This window comes from Sprattus sprattus (assembly GCF_963457725.1).
Source record: "Sprattus sprattus genome assembly, chromosome: 17".
Classification (NCBI taxonomy): domain Eukaryota; kingdom Metazoa; phylum Chordata; class Actinopteri; order Clupeiformes; family Clupeidae; genus Sprattus; species Sprattus sprattus.
The window spans coordinates 17,304,659-17,323,918 of record NC_137915.1 but is presented as its reverse complement, the minus strand read 5'-3'; the positions used below and the strand labels follow the sequence as shown (position 1 = coordinate 17,323,918).

Sequence of the window (19,260 nt, the reverse complement as noted above, 5' to 3'; positions counted from 1 at the left end):
TCTTTTTTTCAAAAAATAGCTGTCTTTTCCTCTGTTTTGTCTTGTCTCCATGAGATGGCATGTGTTGTCTGTGTGTTCTTTTTTTTTTGTTTTGTATTTTTTCTTCTTTTTAAAGAGGTGCAATAAATAGGCTGAAAATGTACAACTATTTACAAACAAACGTCTAGACATGATTGAGAGACGTAAACAGCAGCTTACGGGAGGTATATTTCATTACTGTGGTTAAGAGGCCAACAGGGCGGGACTTAATACTTCAGTAGACCCTTCAGCTTGTTGGGGGGGAGAATTGTGTACCTTTTAAACAATGCTCTCAACAAGGGGAGATTGCAGTTCACTTGGTGCATTACACATTGTTACAAACAACAAAATCTGACAAGCCTGGAAAACAAAAGGACAAACATAAGTAACTTTTCCCCTCTTTCAAAATAATCATGTTATTTGGTGTAAAATTGGTGTTTTCTTTTATATAGATAAACTGAAAGATTAAATTAGGCCAGATGTATGATGGGAAATGGAGTTCTATATGCACTGTGGTAAGGAAGGCTAAAACAAAATTGTTTTCTCCTCAGCACTTTGGAAGAGTTGTTCAGTTCACTTCAGTTCCGTTGAAGCTTGAAACCACTTGAGCCAACTCGGTGTATGTAAACCACAGGTAGGGTAAGGCAAATATTGACTGACTGAAAATAAGCGGATTTGTTTAGAGCTAAAATAGCATCTGGTAGCTCTTGGTTCATCCAAGTTCAGCTCGCTGTGTAATTTAAAAAGATGATTACGGTTGAAAATGGCTTAAAATATACAACAAGAAAGAGTGGGGGGGCATCAACAGATTTCTGCATTTCTTCTGTTGTGTACAATGACATACAATTCCTTAGATTTTAACTGGGGTCTGGTAAAATCAAGCTTTGGTTAGTCTGATACAGTATACATATCTGTATTAGGTATAGGATGTATTTGGACTAATACATAATAGTTGTGTTTTTCTGTGACTATGATTGCCTCACGGTGAGGTAAGGCACGATTGGCTCTCAGCACTCGGATATAGCTGTCCATCTCTTTGATCTAGGGGTTTCGAGTCTTTAAAGGTCTCAGTATGAGAACTTCAAATATCTCATAGGAAGGAGGAAGAAGGGACGTCAAAGCAGCACGCATCTCAGGTCCTTGTCCTTCTAGCAGTCTCAGGCTTATCCTGGTCCACTGGGGGGAGAAGAGGGGTAGCACACATCTCTACTGTGTGTGTGAGTGTGTTTTCACTGTCTCAGCTGCAGCCGTTGGGCAGGGAGTATGAGGGGGTCGATTGGGGGGTGGGGGGGTGTAAAGGAGGGCGGATGGAGAGGTGGGGGTTGTCAGTGGCAGCCACAGGCCCGCACCACCATGTTCTTGTACTTCTTGAGGATGACGTTGGAGTTGTCGTCGAAGTAGAGCACAGAGATGGCATGCAGCTTGGTCGGTGCGCAGCAGGGCTTGGGCACGTTATCAGGGTTCATGAGGTGCACCTAAGAGAAGAGAGGGCACAAATTCAACTTCACACTCAATTCAAGGACTTTTTTTTCCATTGCCATTGAGCAGAATGGGACACCATTTTAAAACTAGATTGGGCACGGGCCCAGAATTAATTCTGTTTTAATTTGCAGTCTATTCAAGTTTCAGACACTTAATAACGTTAACATCATTAATAACCCCACATTGTCTCACGGAACTAGAAAGTAAGGACTAACTAGTCCATATAAACCATCAGGCTCTTCATTCAATTTCATCTCAACCTTATGAACTGTAACAGTCATATGCCTCAGTGTCCATCATATAATGTCATATTAACCTAGACCTATGCATTAATTCACATGTATTCACTTATCTCTCTCATACAAATTCATCATATCACGTTAATCCACACTATGCTAAAGCACACTCACGTAGTTGACCTAATCTGAACTCATATTCTACCCTGTATCCCTCATACGAGTGTGAGACTCAACACACCCGGGTCACCAGCTATTTGAACTGTTGCCCTAAGGGAGACGCTTTAGGACCATCCAAGCAAAAACAGACAGGCTGAGAAACAGCTTCTATCCCAGAGCCATCATAGCACTTAACAATGCAAAAAAACTGACCTTTATTTGTCTCTCTGTTGTGTAAAATGTCTTGTGTTTTTATAGTGTAAATATGTGTAGTTCAATCTATATATTTTTTTATAATTTTTGTGTCTGAGAGCTGCTACCTCAATTTCGTTGCACTTGTGCAATGACAAATAAATATATTATTATTATTATTAGGATTAAGTCAATAAAGGTGTCCTATAGATGGTCCTAATGAGCCACACAGGGACTGCTACAGGTTATTTCAGGGCACATGTCTGGAGACAACATGGTGAAATTCTAGCAGTGGATGGTGGGGAATTCTGCAGTTGACAAGGCTACACCCACACATGTCTTCAAAAACCTGCCTCCAAATTGAGACGAGTACTTTAGGGTTTCCTTTCAGTAGGCAGACGTTGAGTTCTGGCTTGGTGAGGCATTGGCACCATGACATTCAGTTGGCCATCTAATCGCTCCCACCCATATTTAAGTCAAATTCCCCCTTGGTTGTCTCAACACAGAACCTATAATATCCATCTGACTCAAAAAGACTACCTCATGGCTAACCTGTAAGCTAACATCCTTCATATCTGTGTTGATGTATTCCTAAGGCAAAACCAGATTGTTTCTGCGTTAGAGCATGCGGAGAATTGAACTGTTATTTTGTTTTGTTTTTTTCCCAAAAACAATCTTAGAATGTCATCATCATAAAATCTACCATGTCAAATAAGTGAACAACAACATGGCCCACATGTTGGACATGACAGTGACACCTGTGAATCATATCTTAAAAGTAAGTAAACATCATAGCTGTATTTATTTTGACCATTTCTTCCAATCTGTTGTAAGGGCACTGAATGATGTGCTTACCAGTGTCTGCACGATGGCATGGTTGGTGGCGTTCATGTGGGCATTGAGGGGGAAGGAGCACTCTCCGTCACAGTAGTTAGCTGCGTAGCCCTCAGGTGCGATAATCCAGTCCTATCCCGAGCAATAAAACACACATTTTACAACTACTCTAAGCAAAACGCAAAACACACCTCACCGTGTGCTCTGACCCAATTTCTGCAGAAACCTCTCACTCAAGGCCAAAACGAAATGTGTTTGTTAATGTAATTATCACTCAAACTTGCTTTGGCTGTCACATTTTGCTAGCATTTAAATTGTGAGGCATTTTTTCCCCATTATGAATTCTCTGGTGAAATGTGTCTCCCAAGGAGTTGACAGAGGACAGCTCCGGCTACACCTGTCAGACTCCCGGTATGGGAGCAGGACTGGGCGGGTAGTTGTGTGCTGAAGGAGAGTCGTGAATGCGGGTTACCTGCCAGCTCAGCTCTCTGAAGCTCACATACAGCTCGTGCCTCCTGCAGGCCGACTTCTGGTCACTGCTGTTGTAATCTAAACAACAGGAGAGAGGGAAAATGTGTGCATGTGCGCGTGTGTGTGTGAGTGAGAGAGAGAGAGAGCGAGAGAGAGAGAGAGGGAGAGAGAAAGAGAGCATGTGTGTGGTAAGTACGTTTGTGTGTGTGTGTGTGTGTGTGTGTGTGTGTGTGTGTGTGTGTGTGTGTGTGTGTTTTAGAGAGAGGGGGAGAGAGAGAGAGAGAGAGTAGTGAAACAGGTGTAAAACCGCTTCATGTAAAATTCATGTATTCTCCACAGTGGAAAGGACATTCTCCTGGCTTGACTTATAGCGCACAAAATCTCTCAAGTATATAATTTCCCTTCCTTGTGAAGATTAATACTGACAGAGGACAACCTTATAGTGATTACGAACAACCAATTATTTAACGTCAGAAACCATAACATCATTCTCCACTGCGCTGCACTGCTTTTTTCCCTCCTTGTAGTGAAGAGTGGTACAAGCCCAGGGAGTAGAAGCTTGGTGTAGAGGCCTTGCTGTTTCTCCCCCAGCACACCCAGTGTTTGTGTGCGCTGGACGTGTCACTGATGACATTTATTTTTCCCCTCTCTATAGCAGTTTGTTTTAATTATCTCCATCTGGGCCCGCCCACTTGCCCTATGTGTGTGTCAGCATCAGGTAGGGCCTGCGGAGAGAAAGGTCATCGTTGGCACGGGCGGCCACTCTGAAGTCAAAGCAGTGACTCGCTCTTTCCACTGACGCTCTCTCTCTCTTCTCTCTCTCTCTCTCTCTCTCTCTCTCTCTCTCTCTCTCTCTCTTTCTCTGTGTGTGCCACACACTGATTTTGTGTGTGTGTGTATGTTTTGGGGGGTTTTCTTGTAAAAGCAGCACTGAGTGAGCGAGAGTGAGAGCGAGCGCGCGAGAGAGACAGTGGCAGAGACAGAGACAGATACAGAGAGGAAGAGAGAGGGAGAGAGAGACAGGGGCAGAGAGAAAGAGAGAGGGAGCGAGAGGAACAGCTATGATATCAGCAACCGGGACCCAGTGCAATCACATCCTGTTATTCAGCTCCATCTCCAGCATCCACCCCTGCCGAGGGCAACAGCGCTGCCAAGCCCCGCAGGCGCCCCACCGGACGCGTGCCAGGGAGTGTAAAAAGATGGACGAGCTCGGACGGGGTCGAGGGACACCGCTCGGTGCCAGGGCGAGCAGGGGAGGGACAGGGACAAGTCACATTCTCACTGCTGCCGCCCGAGTGGACACACTCGCTGAAGTAGATTTATTTAGGCAGCTGGCTGCTGACTGGCACTCACTCACTGTCAAAACCAGGACCATGCACAGCTGCCTGCCTCCAGCTCACACACACACACACACACACACACACACACACACACACACACACACACATAGTACATAAATGTACACACACACACACACCACATAAACACAAAAGCACACAGACACAAACACACACACACAAACATATTTTTAGCACATGTAGACATAAAGACACAAACCTTCACACACACACACACACACACACACACACACGACACACATGTACACATAAACACACACACAACCACAGACATGCACCCAAATTCAGTGTAGTCAAGGATCTCACTGACACATCCAGTTAGTGAGTGACCAATCTATTTGTTTGCATTTCAGGAGAGCGTCACAAGCCCAGATGCTAATGAAAACCATAATTCATGGGCCGTAATGATATTATGATGTAAGTCAATTTAATTTGCTTTTAGTCAGAATGCACACGAAACTGAGAGCTTTGCCTTAGCTCCGCAAACAGTACTGCAAATGAACCAATTCACTTTAACTGTCCACGGAAAAGATGTATACTTTTTCATGGGATTTCAATCAAACAAGAGGTATAGGTTTGCTTGTAGAATGCCATCTTGATAGACCGTGTTGGGTTTTGGAATGAAATCATTAGTGGGCGTGAATGAAAAACACGACAAATGATACTGTACGTTTTCCCCCTAGCAGCATCTGAGCAATCAGAGCCTTCAGCATGTGTCTGATGCAATACTGCAAAAAACCCAGAATGGTTTCGTAATCTGACATATCCTAGAGTAAGAGAGCCAACACCCTTTCCCAATCAACAATGGGATTCCGGAATTATCCCGATGGTCACATGACGAGAGGTTCCAGCGGAGGAAACATAATACGGAGCCTGGTGACAAGGAGGCTCTGGCAGCCTGGCCCCTGCGAGGTCACCCTGTTCACGGTGAAGCAACACTCCTAAACACTCAGGTGTTTCCCGTTCTGGGCCTCATACGCTCGCTTCTTCCTGAGAGAGAAACAGAAACGCATTTGGAACAACTGCGTCCAGCGGCTGTTTTGCTTCTTTTTCTTTTTTTTTTTCTCGTTAACGTCTAAAGTTAGCCCCGCTTGTGGTCAGTGCTGGAACAGCAGAGGGCCTGTGCATGTGTGCGTAAGAGAGAGTGTATGTTAGTGTGTGTTTGTGTGTGTGTGTGAGTGTGTATGTGTGTGTGTGTGTGTGTGTTGCGGTCCTCGGCCCCCTGCCTGCTCCGGGGCAGTGTGGCGACCGTTCGGACACGTAGCGCTTCCCCTGCGCTCACACCACAGGCCGGCACCACCGCTGCCGCCCCTGGCCGCCTGGGCTCTGTTTGGGTTTTCCCGCCACGCCGGTGTGCCTCCCAGAGGATAAATATTTACTGAGATAAATCCGCATCGTTACGGGGGGCCCCTGGGGGCTCATTTAGAACTCAGTCCCCCTGGGGGGGGGGGGTCACCTCTATTCAACGACGCCCTCTTTTATCCCGACCCCCTACACCTCTCTCTCTTTCTCTATCTCTCTCTCTCTCTCTCTCTCACACACACAAACACACACATGCACACACATACATACATACATACATACACACACAAACACACACACACACACACACACACACACACACACACACACACACACACACACACACACACACACACACACACACACACACACACACACACACACACAAACACACACAAACACACACGCACATATACATACACACACATTGAGGGTGGGGCAGTTTACAGAGCGTGACATTCAGGCCTCAGGCGATTCACAGAAGGTGACCAAGCCTAGCCAAGCCCGTACCACCCATGCATTAGTCAGCAACCCAAAGAAGGCTGTGTGTGCCACAAGAGCATCACGCCTCACGCCTGCTACACAGCAAGGCAGATGCTAGGTCTCAACTGGGGGAGGGAGGTTAGTGAGTGCAAAATAAGCATTGATGCAATGTGGCAAACATGTAAATACATGGACATGGGCACACACTAAAACACACATACACTTACTCACCAACATCACACTGACACACTCACACTCGTGCGTGCTCACACTTGCTAAATCATGCTTCTACCCAATAACCCCCCATCCCCAAGCCAATACACATATACACATGCATACAAATATACCTTCCCCCTTCTCTAAAACACAAATACACACACATGTAAGCACACACATGGTTTAACAAGGTTTCTCCATCTTTATGAGCATCGTTATTTACAGTCGGGGGGCTCTTTAAGAGAAATAAAGGTGATATTTAGTGTGGAGTTTCATTGAGTGTAAAGGCCAGATTTGTGGTACCAATAAAGCACTTCTCCCCTTCCTGCCAGTAAAATTTAATGCCACACCGCCACTGCTGAGAGCCCAGGCCCGTTGGGCTTCTGCTCGGCCCGAACCTGAGAAACCCTGGACACTTATCGCAACAGGACCGCCACTCACCGGGCCTGTGATACCCACATGCTCACCATGAACATGTGAACCTGTAAAATATTCTAATTTATGATCTACTGAAATTTTAATGAATCGCTCCTTGTTTCCAATAATACTGTCTTTCCTCCCCACACTCCTGAATGTACTATTTAATCAAATCGTCCCCGTTTTATGTGGACTCTTTGCTGTTTTAATAAGATGCTGACCACATGAAACCTGCATTAAAACTGTCACAATTTTTCTTTTTTTTTGGTTCCAGAATTTTCCATGACAACAGTTGCCTGAAAAACCTGTCGCTTTTTTAACAGTGGCAATTACCGGGGCCGTGGAAGTTGTCAAGGCAGTGACAGAATACCCTGTTTAACAAAAAACTAAAAAAGGACCCAGCCCCAGCCAAGGCCATCCAGGGGAGGACAGGAACTACACAGGGGAGGAGCCCCTAAGCCCTTCTCCCAGCTCCCATGAAGACTTGAAAGAGAATGTGACTGTTGTCCGCCGTGGCCATGTGAGCTTTATCTCTCTTCCTGTCTCTCATCACTGTGGTTATTAAGCCCCCTCCGCCGAGCTTGCTGATGTCTAATTACACCAACAGTAAACAAAAGGAGAGGACCTGGAGGGGAGGGACGAGATGACAAAACACAGCTGGACAGCGCCGTGTTATTATGATTCTTTTAAGCGATACTGTTAGCTTGGTCGGCTGCCTTAGCGCTCGGCTAATGACTGGCTTGGGTAATTACAGGTCTAGGGGCAGGTTTGCGCTCCGTGGTGCGTAGGTAGATGGTCATTAACTTCCTGCGTCGAGAGGGCAAAACCCAGATTCTATAACGGCTCTCCCTAAACCCCTAAATTATCCTTAGAGGTGTCGTATTGTGCAGCCCGGCTGCAAACTTCACCTGAGGACTGTGAAAGAGCAAGCGACACTCTAGCTGTATACGCAAGTCGTTCCTGCTCTGAATGGCTGGTTGTGAATTTGAGCCGCGAGGGCTTTGGAACACACGTGCTGACAGCGCTGAAAGAGAACAATAGGCCATTCTAACACGTTAGTGTCTCGGAAACTACCAGAAGGATGTGCCACTTGTATGGGGCCAGCAGAGATGAGTGATGGCGTATTGGAACCATATGCCTCCCTCGCTCTGACAAGGCCACTCTGAGACCACTGTCGCAAGGGCCTCGTAACTTCCTCTGCGGAATCTAAATATTTACGCTCCAGACATCCCAAGTGGTGCAACGGATCAGGGGAGCTGATATTTCGGGTTACATAAAGTCCAGTGCCTTCAGGACAAATTAACCAGATTTTCCTCATTAAGCGAAGCACATAGCGTGCAAAGTTTTAAGGGCTTTCTTTCTTTCTTTTTTTTGTCACTCCACTACTGTACAAACGGAAGAGAAGATCAAGGTGTCAGGCACACACATGGAGAAAGGGGCAGGGCCCTCTGCAGCCTGCTTCTTAATTGCAGGGCCACAAATATGATGGATTGTTCTGAAGCAGCCGAGAGACAAGAGGAGTAGTAGTCAAACCACAGTCCTCTGCAAAGGGGTTGCTATGTTCTCTGTGACAGTAACAAGTGACTCCCGACACACTCTTTTTCCACAAAGAGTATAGGCCGGGCTTTATGACAGTGTGAGTGCAATTTACAGAGCCCTATATGAAACATGGAGGAGACAAAGTCAATAAAGCTTGCAATAAAAATTTTGCGAAGAGTCACATGCAAGTTAAAACAGATAGGAGAAATATATTGGTAGTGTGGAAATTGAAACGCAGGTTCAATATGAATTGTGGCATAAATAACATAAGAAATGTGCACACTATATAGGTTCAACTTTAGATTTTTAAACTTTTGACATTTCAACTGGTTGGTTATTCAAAATGCCTGAGCTACTAAAGTGTGCAGACAACTCTTTATTTATTTTTTTTTATGTTAAAAACATGTGTTCGTGATAACTTGGTCATTCATACAACTGACCTACATGACACTTGGATGCAGGGAAAATATTAAGCTTGGATAATAAAGTCAGCCTTTATGAGGCTGACCCCTGAGTTTCACCCTCACATGCAAAATTAGCGCTGGATCAAGCAGGTATTAGCGCAATGCCTAAGGACCTGCCATTGCGCTAGTCACAAAGACCATCTCAAAGGAGCAGCGTAATAAGAAGCAGTGGCCACACAGCACTGGATTAGGCTCAGGTCCTGCTTAGTGGTGGCCCTGTTGACATTGCCTGAGCTGGGTCAACCAAGGGACACAATACCACATCACAATCACTAGGGGAGACCACTTCCACGAACCATGCTCACTACTTTGTTGCCCTGCCTGAGCAGCTAACACACTCACTAGGGACACACTGATGTAGCAGGGGCAGGTTGACTCAGAGATGGATGAGGTCATAGCCCATCATACAAATTAGGTCATAAATTATCAAATAAAAAAATACTGAGAGTTTGATGGAGATATCTCCTAAAACTACAAGGGATTCAAGCCCACTATTTTGTTGCATTTGGTGAACAGTTAACTTTCCTATTTGGGGCATTTTATAGGAGACTATTAGACATGGTCAGGTAGGTTTAGAGATTAAAAACTGATGTGAGCCAGTAAAGTATCAAATACATTAGCTTACCGTAGCTAATTATCAAATTATTTCAGCTTATTTAGAAGTGAGCTGAATTAAGAAGACTCTGTGTGCTTAGCTTTGTGTTGACTGGTTGAAGTGTTTTCGGCAGTGGTTGTGGTGACTTACCTGTATGGCCAGGGCCGCGGGATGAGTCCTGTGGCTGGCTGGAGCGGTTGCGGCTCTGCTGCCGCCGTTTGCCATTGGGGTTGGCGGAACGTGGGGAGCGGACGTGCACCTCGCTCACCTTGAAGAAAGCCACCATGAAGGGCTGCCTTTCTATGGCCCCGTCACGACCAACCAGCCCGGCATCCTTTGAGCTGATGCTCTGCCCTGCACCACAGAAACAAGATGGATGCAATAAAACAAAGAGGCACGAAAATAAACTCTTCAACTTCTTTCAGCACAAGCTTAACCGGTGTGAATACAGCAACTTCACACAGAACCGAACACCCTTTGTCTCTCAACATGAAACCCAGCAACCCTATTAGCTCAAGACAAAACCAACTCCTCTGCCTAAACACAGTACCCAACAACTGCCTCATCAAGTGTGTTTCCATTCTTCCCCTGATAGCGGTCCATTCTCAATCCACTCAGTCAAGGCAAGAGTCAGCAGGTGCTATTAGTGAAGGTCAGGGTTCAGTTCCCAGGGAGCTCAAATACTGATATTGGACCTCAGTATATCATAAGCCACTTATGCAGGTTTGAATGTTTTTGAGTAATACCATCAAGTGCATGACTTGAGAGACACTGATTAAAATGAATTGCTATGTGTTATTTGATCTCTCCACTACTAAAATCGAAAGCTTTAAATCTGAGGGTTAATGTTAAGGAAACCTGACGTACAAAGGGTATCAATATCAGTAATAGTCTGTGGGAATACTTTCAGGATACTCTCTTGGAATTTAGCCCATAGCTCTATATTCTTCCAGTTGATCTATAGGAATTTTTACTGGAACAAGACCATGAATGGAAAATGAATATATCCCAGCCCACACACAGCCATCTACTGAGTAAGATATTATAAATATTCTTGACCATTACATGAACTGATGACAATGATGGTTTGTCTGAAGTCTTGAGGTTTCCAGGCCTTACCACTGAGGGTCTCCACGCTGATCTGAAGCCCTAGGTTGTGATTGGGACTCATCACCCACACGTTGCTGGTGGCGGTGATGTCGAACTCCAGCCAGCCTTCCTCGGCAGCCCACAGCCTCCTGGACTCCAGCAGGAAGAGGTCTGCATCCCTGAGGGGAAGAAGAGATCACAGGCAGGGGATGGTGAGTGCGCCAACCAGACGGAGAGATGGAGTTAGTGAATGATTAAATGCAAAATCTGCAGTTCTAATCCAAAATTATTTTGCCATGTGACCTCCTAAATGTGCATGGTGAAAGTTATAGACTGTGCCAAGCAATAGTGTGCAATAAAGTAGCATTGAAGCGCCTAAACCTGATGTTCTCTCTTTCAAGAGCATTAAGAGTCTGAGGAAACAGCTCTTCGAAAACAAAAAAACCGGCCTCCTTATTTTCCTCCTGCTCATATGGATAGATATTTATTCATTTATTAATATCAATTTTTTGTTATTTTACTTCTCAGTTACCATGACCAACAATTCCTGGCACCTTTTTTTGTATTGTGTATCTGCTCTTTCCAATACTTGGAGTCTGTTTCTCTTTATATTTAGGAGGTACTGGAATTCCATTCCATCCAAAGTAGTCACCCTTGACTGTAAACATGATTGCAGACAAAGGCCTCAACAAAAATGTTCACCAAACAATCCATCATCTAGTTGGAATACGGAGAGTCCCATCTGCCTCAACCTGGTCCTTCCCACAAAGGTTCATCCACCCATCCCAGCTCACATTCTTCAAATATTGCCACTACAATTAACCTACACTAAACATGGACGTCAGAGCCAGCATTTTGTAGTCATCATCTCAAAGGAAAACCTATGCCGGACACAAAATTACGTTAAAAAGCCCCTCCGCTGCCAGTAGCCACAGAGAAGAAACAAAAAGTAGCCTGAGTAGAGTCCAAGCTCGAGCCACAGGGCAGAGGGTTCAGGAACAAACAACATCAGCACCACAAAGAAGCCCGTCTCCATTACAGTAATGATACAGTGTGAAGCGGTGAGCCCCTCCTTGAGACACACTTCAAAGCAGACAATCACCCAGGTGTTCCGGGAATGCCCCTGCAGTCATGCATCGGTGGACCCTCTTTATTGGTCATTAATTAGAGCCACTCTCAAGACTTCCATACCCCCCACCCCAACACGCACACACACACACATACTCGTTCTCCATCTGTTTGTTCACACATCAGGTATGAGCCGAGACAGCTAGCTAATGCCGACTCATAAAGGTTGATTAGCCAGTGCTGCCAGGCAGGGGGGCCTGCCTTAGGCCGAGAGGGATTCGGTTGAACTCATAACTCTGGTGGCACTCAGAGAACTGGACTAGACTGGTCTAGGCTTTTTCGACTGAGTGCTCCTCCGGGTTTTGGAAAGTGGTGTAGCCCTGGTCGAATAAAAATCATGCAGCACAAATCGGACGACCAGTCGAATAGGCTAACGGACACATTCCGCACTACCCACCCATACAGACACTGCACGATGCGTCAGACTCACTACAGCAGTCATATACCTATTCCCACCCAAGCCATGTATTTGTCATTATTAAGTCAAGATGGTTTCATGGCAGTAATATGGTAAAGTCGAACCATTTCTTTATCTCCTGGCAAACAAGTAACTTTAACGATAATCTTCTTCCATAGGTCCAGTGGGAGCAGGAACAATACGATGTATTTTGTTGTGACCGGTCGTGGTGTTACTAGTGGTGATGTCAATTATGATGCGGTCAATAAACAAATGTTTAAACGTAGGAAGAGAACTCTCTCAGCAGAGAAGTGATGCAGTTTGACTGGTACTGTCATGTCACATTATTTTGTATGTGAAAGGGGCTATTTACGTATTCTTCGGTTCTTCGGTCCTATTGGCCTGAACAGATATATAGTTATTTATCTGTGAGCTACAAGCGAGAAGTGTGAAAAGTGAGCTACAACCAGTCTTTTATCCACTTTTTGGAGGAGGTCATGCTACTCATCCTCTAACTGAGAAATTCGTCTTCATTCAACCAGAGCAGGACACTGTCCATATCTGTTCGTAGTCCAACATTGGCATCATTAATTTCGGATATATCTGCTTGCAATGACGTCAGGAGCTTTCCAACTCTTCCCATCTCCACCATAGCTTTCGCCAAGGGCTGTTGCATAGATGCTAACACATTTTCACTATCTTCTTTGCTAGCCCCAGCGTTACTCTAATAACTTGCTAGCTCCATCAGCATGGGTAACTTTGGTTGGGTTTGGGAGAACTCCAACTATGCGACCATCTTGCTTGGTGATCTCACGTGACTCCGGTTCAGCCAGTCTTTGAAAAAATTGCTATTCAGTACTTTGGCAACGGTCGTGTTGACGAAGCGGACCCTGTTCCTAAATTTAAGAAACAGGGATTTCACTCTGGATTTCACTAGTTTGAGCTGACTAAAACACAGGGAAAGGTTAATAATCTAATCAGGCATGGGTTCAAACATTCAGCCAAATGTGCCACTGGAAAATCCAAAGGCTATCCAATAATAAGGTCAAAGGTTGTTTATGTGTTTAGGGTTGGTTTGTTTACATACTTTATCTGTTTAGTGGTTCTGTCACTTGCTTAAGTCAACATGCTACAGCTTGGGGTCTGTTTCGATGGCTTTCTACTGGCGTGCCATGATGAAATCAATCTTGTTCTCACATTTGGCAAAGCAAAACTTTTCATAAACGTTGGCCTACAGATTACAGAATACAGATAATTTAAAACAATGAAAAAATTATACATAACAAATCAAAGTCCTACGAACAGAGGGTCATTATACAGCAAAACTGTCAACAACGTGTATATGTAAATATTTGCAGACTATGTGGTGAATAGATTTTTCAGACAAGCAAATATGCTACTTGGTCAAATCTTCTTATGTATAAAAAATGTATCTGAATCACAGCATAGTCACTGTAATAGACATTGCAGTAACATCTAGAGAGAGAAAATGAATGAAAGAGAGAGAGAGAGAGAGAGAGAGAAAGAAAGAGAGAGAAACAGACAGAGAGAGAGAGAGAAAGCGTGCCATGGTAAGAGTCTGATATATGCTCAGCTTTTCTCTGAAACATCACCAACTATCAACATAACCTCAGATGATGCTCCAGCAGTGCACCAGCACATGAGTCACATTATAATCCATAACTTTCTCCCACCAATATACTTATAAAAGATTGTGACCTGTAATCTAGGCAATTATGTCGTTAAAACTTGACAGGCTTGCAAATTAATCCGTTTGTTAAGCAAATACCTTCTGCAACTCATACAGCATTAGGGATTTGCACACACAAAGCACTTCACCCAAATACCACAAAAAGAGGCAAGCTATAATTTCCTTCAAGGTAAACCGTGTCCTACAATACAGCAGTAATTGGAGATATACGAGTCCCTTTAATCTCCAAAAATCTCCCAAAATAAAAGGCTCCCACTCCAGGCAATGGTGAACAAAGCACCTATTGTAAAGTTCAAGGAATGCAGCAAACAAGTGCCTCATGATGTGCACAGTAAAACATATATATTTCAGCAAAGAAACAGAAAGGAGAAAATGCTGTTGAATATCCCCAGGTTGCTGTTTTATCTGGTGACTAAACGAAGATAGCTCTGTGGAATGTTTTTCCTGATTTAAAAACTGCAGCACATTAGCGGTGGGCGAGACACGTGTGTGTCTGTTGGACTCGAAACATGATCTGCTAAAGCCGGGGCAGTTTCTCATGTAAAATGCATCCTGATGACTAACCTCATGTTTGAGCCCCGCTGACATGCCTATCAACAGTGCATACGAGATCCTGGCATGACACTGGCTCCCTCTGAAGAAGTTTTCCCTCCCATTGCCCACAATATAAATGTTTGACGTTTGTTGGCCTGGCTGTCTTTTTGACGGTAAAGTCACGCTATTTCTGTCAGGCCTTGTGGTTATGCATCCGTCTACATAAAATACATGGCAGAAAACCAGCCTTTTGGAAGTCGCCTGACGCCCACCAGGACACAGAGAGAAAAAGGAGAAAGGGAGGGATAGAGAGAGAGGGAGAGAGAGGGAAAGAGAGAGAAGGTCAGCACTATGTGGAGCCTTAGAAAGGATGACTGCAAAATACTAACATCCCAAGAAGTGGCTTCAAAACAACCTCATTCTCTCATAATAATATTGCCTCTACTTTTACTGGGCCTTTTGCAGGTCCCAATATGAACATACTAACATCATCTGGCACCGTACAGCGATCTTAGCTCCCTCTTTAAAACATTTAAGTGTGCAAGTGTACAGCGAATGTATCAGCATGTAGGATCTGTGTATCTCAAGGAAGTTTCCTCTCAACATGTGTGGTCCAAAACACAGAGCTCTCGCATCTATGAATCAACTCATGTCATTATCGTCTTTGAAACTGTCAACTATTTATCACCAGGTTTACAAGAAAAGATTAAGAATCACAAACACGCCTCAAACAGCTGTCCCTCAAGAGTACCAACACCAAAGTGTTGAAAAACAGAAAGCTGATAAATAACAGGCGTTTTTGTATGTAACTGTTCCAAGGCTTTGAAAATCTAATGAGAGATTCTAAACTCTGAATGAAAGATTGCCCTTCCTGCCAGGGATGCAACTGCCCAGTGTCAGGGGGGTATGCAGCAACAATTTTGGCGCCCCCCCCCCCCCCCCCCCCCCCCTTTTTTTTTGCTTTATCCATCTTCCATCCAACCAACTCACTACTCGTAGCCTAGTTCTAACTGCTTGTGTGTTCAGCGGTCACGGTGCTCACGCTCCCTCTTCTATGTCAAAATTCTATTATGGAATCTTAAGAGATGAGGCGCCTACTCTAGCCTCTTTAGTCCTCTAAAATGTTATATAACATTAAGGAAATGCAGAAATGATTTAGAAACGCACAACAGTAGCTACATATAGAAAATACCCCAAACATTTTAATGTTGTTCTTTTTTTTACCATCGCTTTGGCGCCTCCATGGGTGCGGCGCCCCTATGCGCCGCATAGAGCGCATACCCACTTTTTGCGCCACTGCTTCCTGCGATGATGTCAAACCGAAATCCAACTCTGATGTGTGCTGTGATTACATTTGATGTTTATTGGGCACTGACAGACAGTCCGGCTAAAAGACTGCACTTATTTACATTGCATACTACACTGCATATCAGATGCCTGCTGGATCTACTGTGGACCTTCTGTCACTAACACCAATGAATATGTTCCCAAGCTTACTTCTTTTTACTCACAGCCATAACATGAATACAACGACAACTAAACCTTTAGCTAACCTAGTTTAGGCTAATTATAGTGTGTAGTTTGTTAATCCCTGATGGTGGCTTTATTATCATACATACTGTCAAATATTGAACTACCTTTTCGGCATAACTTATATCAAAAACACATACACATAAACAGATCATAAACAACATGTTTACATAGGGCAAACATGTATAGTACCAAACATACATCATATCTCTCTATAGTATTTGTGTGTGTGTATATATGTATAGTATGTCTGTATGTGTGATTGTTGTATATAAAACCCAGCGGTTTCACTTGTGATGTGTTCCAGTCTTCATTACCTGCCTGGTCGTGCCCCCACTACCTGGTAGACACTGAGGAGGAAGGTCTCGTTGCGGAAGGACCGGCTGACGCACTCCTTGTAGATGCGAAACTCGGCAGCTGTGACGGCCTCCCCCGCTGGGATTTGAGAGAGGTTGAATTTGAACTCCTTGTGGTGATGTCTCTCTGGGGATAACTCCCGATCGTACTCCACTGCCGGACAGACACATAGGTAAAACAAAGGGAGACAAAGATGAGACTTAAAGAACAATTTATTTTGTAAGACACGCTATAAGCCCTTAAAAAATATCAAACAAAACTGGTTTTACAGCCTCCTGGTGACACAAACCAGTGCATTTACGTCACATGCTACATTTGAGCCTTCAAGACTAGCTCAATTTGTCATAGGGGGACCCAGTTTTGTTTTACTGGATATTTACTGAATCCTCCACATTGAATTGAGATTGCATTTTCTCTGATAAATATCAATACACCCAAGGATACATACATACCTTCTAATTGCTATGATCACTTGATTAGGTTATCATTTCATGCCATCAACCCCTTCAAGACATTAAGAAGCTGGGTCTTCTGATCCAAATGTGCCACAAGAACTCTATTTAAAGAAGACTATTAAAAGTCACAAACATAAGGCTTTTCAAAAGTTTAGGCACCTGCTGAAAAGTCTCTTTGGGAACTTGGGGTGTACATTAAACCACCTGATCTCAATTTATTTGAGCCTCCATACTTGGCCATAAGCTTCCAATGGACATAGCCTATAGCATACCATTCATATTCTCCCATAGAGCAGTCTACTGGGTCCACAGAATTAATTCAATTTGATTCAATTCAAAAAGGGTTGTGGGTCACATTTTATTTTCTTACAGTCTGTCATTTACCTCTATTAAAATGCACCATTTAGGACCACATGCATTTCTACTGTGTGACCACTTCAGAGAACGAACAGCTGTAGTGGCCATGCTGCTGCCATACAGTCTTTTTTTCCGGTGGGGGGTGGGAGTTATTCTTAATTTGTCCAGAGCTTTTCCCACAGCAAAGGCCTGTCTTGACAGGCCAACTTCCCTGTACTTCAGCACTCGTAGGGCCCTCGCTAAGGAGACAGAGAGTGGGGAGTAAGAACCACAGTGTGCTCAGACATCAGACGACCACTCTGTCGTCTCGCTCCCTCACTTCTGTCACCAGCACCACCTCCCTCTGGTTCCCATGGCTGGTCAGGTCCGCGTCTGCAGAGCCTGTATTTTTATATATTTTTTTCTTTCTCGCCACATAAGTACAAGTCCAGCCGGATGCCCCGCGTGTTCAGACGCGGGATGAAGTGTCCCATCCTGATTGGATTTCCATGTGCCCAGTGAGAGAGAGAGGAGCCTACACTTCCGTCCTGAAGCCCTCCCTCCCCGAGAGAGAGAAAAATTCTATGAAAGAGTAAATTAAATCATGCAGAGAGGAAGGAGGAGTGTGTGAGTGTATGTGTGTGTGTATGTTCGCCTTTGTCTGTGTGTGTGTGTACATGCGTGTGTTTAGTGCGGAAATATGGGCACAAAACACTTAAGGGTGCCTCCCCCTGGTGTGATGAATTACAGTAGTCTCTTGAAGAGCTCACGAGGCGGTAGGGAGTTAACTTCCCCCGGGTCTTCTCCCTTCAAAATAGCCTTGCAGCAGCCCCCTGCTCTGCTTAACCTCCATACTTCCAAGCTTCTCAGCACATGTGTTCCCAATTAGCTGCCATTCTCTCCCTAGAGGATCTGAAAGGGGCCCACTAGTGGCCCCTGTGGGACCCCATCCTTGTCCCGCCTCCTTGATCCTAATTGACTGTCTAACCTTGGCCAAACCACCTATGGGTTGTAAAAAGAGAAGACACATGCAGCACCCAGTGGGAATCCCGCGCTCTGCAGCTGTTTCCTTTTGCCAGACACTATCCCACAATCCTTTTCCACAAAATGAGGAAGAGGAGGAGGATTTGCATGAGTGCACACTCCCATCTATAAACGCGCACAAAGGTGACTGGTGCTGTTGTACGTCAACTTTTCCCCCTTCTCAATATCAAGGGCTTAGCGTGGTGTGGGAGCAGTTTCGAAAGGTCCCCTTTGTGATGGGATTCTCATCAGCACCTGAGACTGGATGTGGCCTTTGTCGTGTGTGACAGAGACCTCTTCATCACCTTACACACAGCTGTTTCCATTAGAGCACCATGGCTTAGTCCATCAACAGCCCAGGCTTTTAGGGATGACAGATCTATTAGAGGGAGAATTACCGGAGGCCAGCGCGAAGGGGAGAGGATTTACAAAATTACTTCACAAAACGCCTTTAACTGGATAGAAAATATGGCCCTAAAAGACTTACCAAGTTGGATTTAGAGAGCAAACTATTTACATGATTTTTTCATTCAGGGTAGAGAACATAATTTGCTAACCAGCGCTAAATGGCTGCAACAGAGCAGAGGCGATTGGTTGAGTTATTGTTGCGCAGATGAAAATCTAGCGACTTGGCCTGAAACAAGACCCCCAGTGTAGTGTCTGTGCCTGGCCGCATACCACACAAACAGTGGAAAAGTACATAGACAGTCTTGAGCAAGAGGCAAATTTGTGTGGGGATGCAGCCGGCTTAGGACTGGAATGTCTGCACTTTGTCCCTTGCTCTCTGTGTAGGCGTTTTTCATCTTCTTCACAGATACCTCTCCTTCTGGAAAAAAGGGTGGAAGAAGAAATGAAAGGCAGAGATAAAAAGAATGCAGTGGGGAAAAAAACAAGTGAAGGAACAGAAAAAAGAAGGGGAGAGTTATCCACTAGA

General features: G+C 44.6%; 1 protein-coding gene across 1 annotated transcript in view; it reads right to left on the bottom strand.

Annotated features, from left to right (window-relative positions):
• Positions 1-4: 4 nt before the first annotated feature.
• The window catches only part of bmp6 (bone morphogenetic protein 6), a 34,556-nt gene continuing 15,300 nt past the window's right edge, over positions 5-19,260 (bottom strand). The window contains exons 2-7 of the mRNA XM_080854808.1: positions 16,473-16,665; positions 10,886-11,034; positions 9,917-10,120; positions 3,394-3,470; positions 2,943-3,053; positions 5-1,493 (exon numbers count right to left, since the gene is read on the bottom strand). Of these exons, the coding sequence (XP_080710934.1) occupies positions 1,344-1,493; positions 2,943-3,053; positions 3,394-3,470; positions 9,917-10,120; positions 10,886-11,034; positions 16,473-16,665 (884 nt within the window). The 3' untranslated portion in view covers positions 5-1,343. The remainder of the gene's footprint in view (positions 1,494-2,942; positions 3,054-3,393; positions 3,471-9,916; positions 10,121-10,885; positions 11,035-16,472; positions 16,666-19,260) is intronic.